This window comes from Alligator sinensis, unplaced genomic scaffold (assembly GCF_000455745.1).
Source record: "Alligator sinensis unplaced genomic scaffold, ASM45574v1 scaffold358_1, whole genome shotgun sequence".
Taxonomy (NCBI): Eukaryota; Metazoa; Chordata; order Crocodylia; family Alligatoridae; genus Alligator; species Alligator sinensis.
The window spans coordinates 1,230,717-1,232,509 of record NW_005842121.1 but is presented as its reverse complement, the minus strand read 5'-3'; the positions used below and the strand labels follow the sequence as shown (position 1 = coordinate 1,232,509).

General features: G+C 49.7%; 1 protein-coding gene across 1 annotated transcript in view; it reads right to left on the bottom strand.

Moving 5' to 3' along the window:
* Positions 1-336: 336 nt before the first annotated feature.
* MIS18BP1 (MIS18 binding protein 1) overlaps positions 337-1,793 on the bottom strand; it is a gene marked incomplete at its 5' end in the record, with an annotated part of 27,038 nt that continues 25,581 nt past the window's right edge. The window contains 2 exons of the mRNA XM_006024865.3: positions 337-1,040; positions 1,232-1,286. Coding sequence (XP_006024927.3) covers positions 955-1,040; positions 1,232-1,286 — 141 coding nt within the window. The remainder of the gene's footprint in view (positions 1,041-1,231; positions 1,287-1,793) is intronic.

Sequence of the window (1,793 nt, the reverse complement as noted above, 5' to 3'; positions counted from 1 at the left end):
TGATCTCTCTCCAGGCTCAAGAGACCCACCTGAACCAGCTGAGCAGCAGCAGCAGCGGGCAAAGGCATCCGCTGTCAGTTGCAGCGTACTGAAGGAGAGGGTTTTCCTTGTGTCCAAGAAGCCACAGACGCAGACCTCACGTGCCCTGAACTCCCGGCTGCCGCCAGAAACACCTCCCGTTTAAGAATCATAACCCATGTTCTCAGACAGATGTCACAGATCTACAATATTAGCACCTAGAAATTAACGGCTTTCACACTAGCGATTTCATACTATTGACTGCAGTAGCGAAAACACACATGCCAACAGCTGTCAACACTTAAAAAGTGCCCAGAAAGGAAATTTAATAAAATATGGCTGTTCTAAATTACACAAGTTAAAACATAATCCCATTTTAATTACAAGGATGGCAGTGCTGGAGGTTTATTGTACAGTAACGTTTTTAAAACATTATTTCAGCTTAAAAGGAAACAATCGAAACCAAGTCATCGGTATTTTCATACCTTTTAACACAAGGAAAAGATGGGAGGGGGAGGAGCCTGCTCGCAAAGAGAGCACAACAGTGTCCTTTATACAGAAGGTCCAAGCATTAGTCTTCCTGAACAGAAATGGAATAAGACCAGAATGCATTTGACCAGAGGCCAGATTATCAGGCTCTAGCATTTGAGCACGTACAGGGTAACCTAGTCGAGAGGCCGCAACCCACGGTGTCAGGTGCGGACCTTCCATGGCCTTCAGCAACGGGGATGCCTCTGGCGGGCCCTCTCCCCAGGCTGCTGGGGAGACAAACAGCGGTGTGGCGGGGTCAGTTCTGACCTGGGGTGTCTTCTGGCCCACCACCAAGAGCAGTTGCCTCCTCCTGGTTTAGGGCCCGGTTCCAAGGGCTGGCGGAAGCCTTTAGAACAGATTGCCCCTGAGTGACAGTCAATACTGAGCTGTTCAATCAGTGGATGGTCAAGTAGAGAAGTAGGAGTCTTCCCACTCTTCCTCGTCTGAAGGCTTTGACGCACCCGCTATGAACAGCCCAGCATGCTCTGCCCCTGCAAGCAGGTAAGAACGAACACTTGTCACCATACGCGTGTGGAACTGAGCTGGCCAAGCCAAAAAAGCACGTGCACAAGTTGCACAAGCAAGTGGACCTGTGGTCAACCACCCAGGAGCATCCTCCGTGCAGGCGGAGCGCTCTGCACTTCAGACAGGCCTGGCACAGGGATGAGAAGCAAGAGCTCACCTTGGTCCACGGCGATGGTTCTGCGAGAGTTTGGAGTAGCGCACACAGTTCCAGCCTGGCATGGACAAGAGGAGAGAGTTGAGGCACGAGGCAGCCACTCATGTCTATTTCTGCAGCATCGTTATTTGGAGGACGTGAAAATGCAGCCTTCACAAGACGAAGGAATTAAGTTGTCCTGTTGCTAAATGACTGCATTGCTACACCCTGAACAAGCTGCAAGGTCTAATCCCTCCTACCAAACTAACAGCACAAGGCATTTTTGTACCTGGGGCCTCAAAGGGTCACTGGGGTTAGAGCACTGTAGAGCAAACGCATTGGGCAGTGATAACCAGGTGCTGCTGAAACTTTAGAAGGGGAGAACGGATCATTCTCTTCCTCAAATTACAAATCATTAACTGCAATGACTTCTTGTTGCTCAATCTGTAAGCACCCGACTAATAAATAGCCTCAGTGTTTCTCCATTCAAGCATGGCAGAGAAAGAGCAAGTTTCAGGCAGAAACAGCCACTCTCCAACACAGCTCAGAAGCTTTTATCAGAAGTGGTCTCCCATCCTGCTCCGCC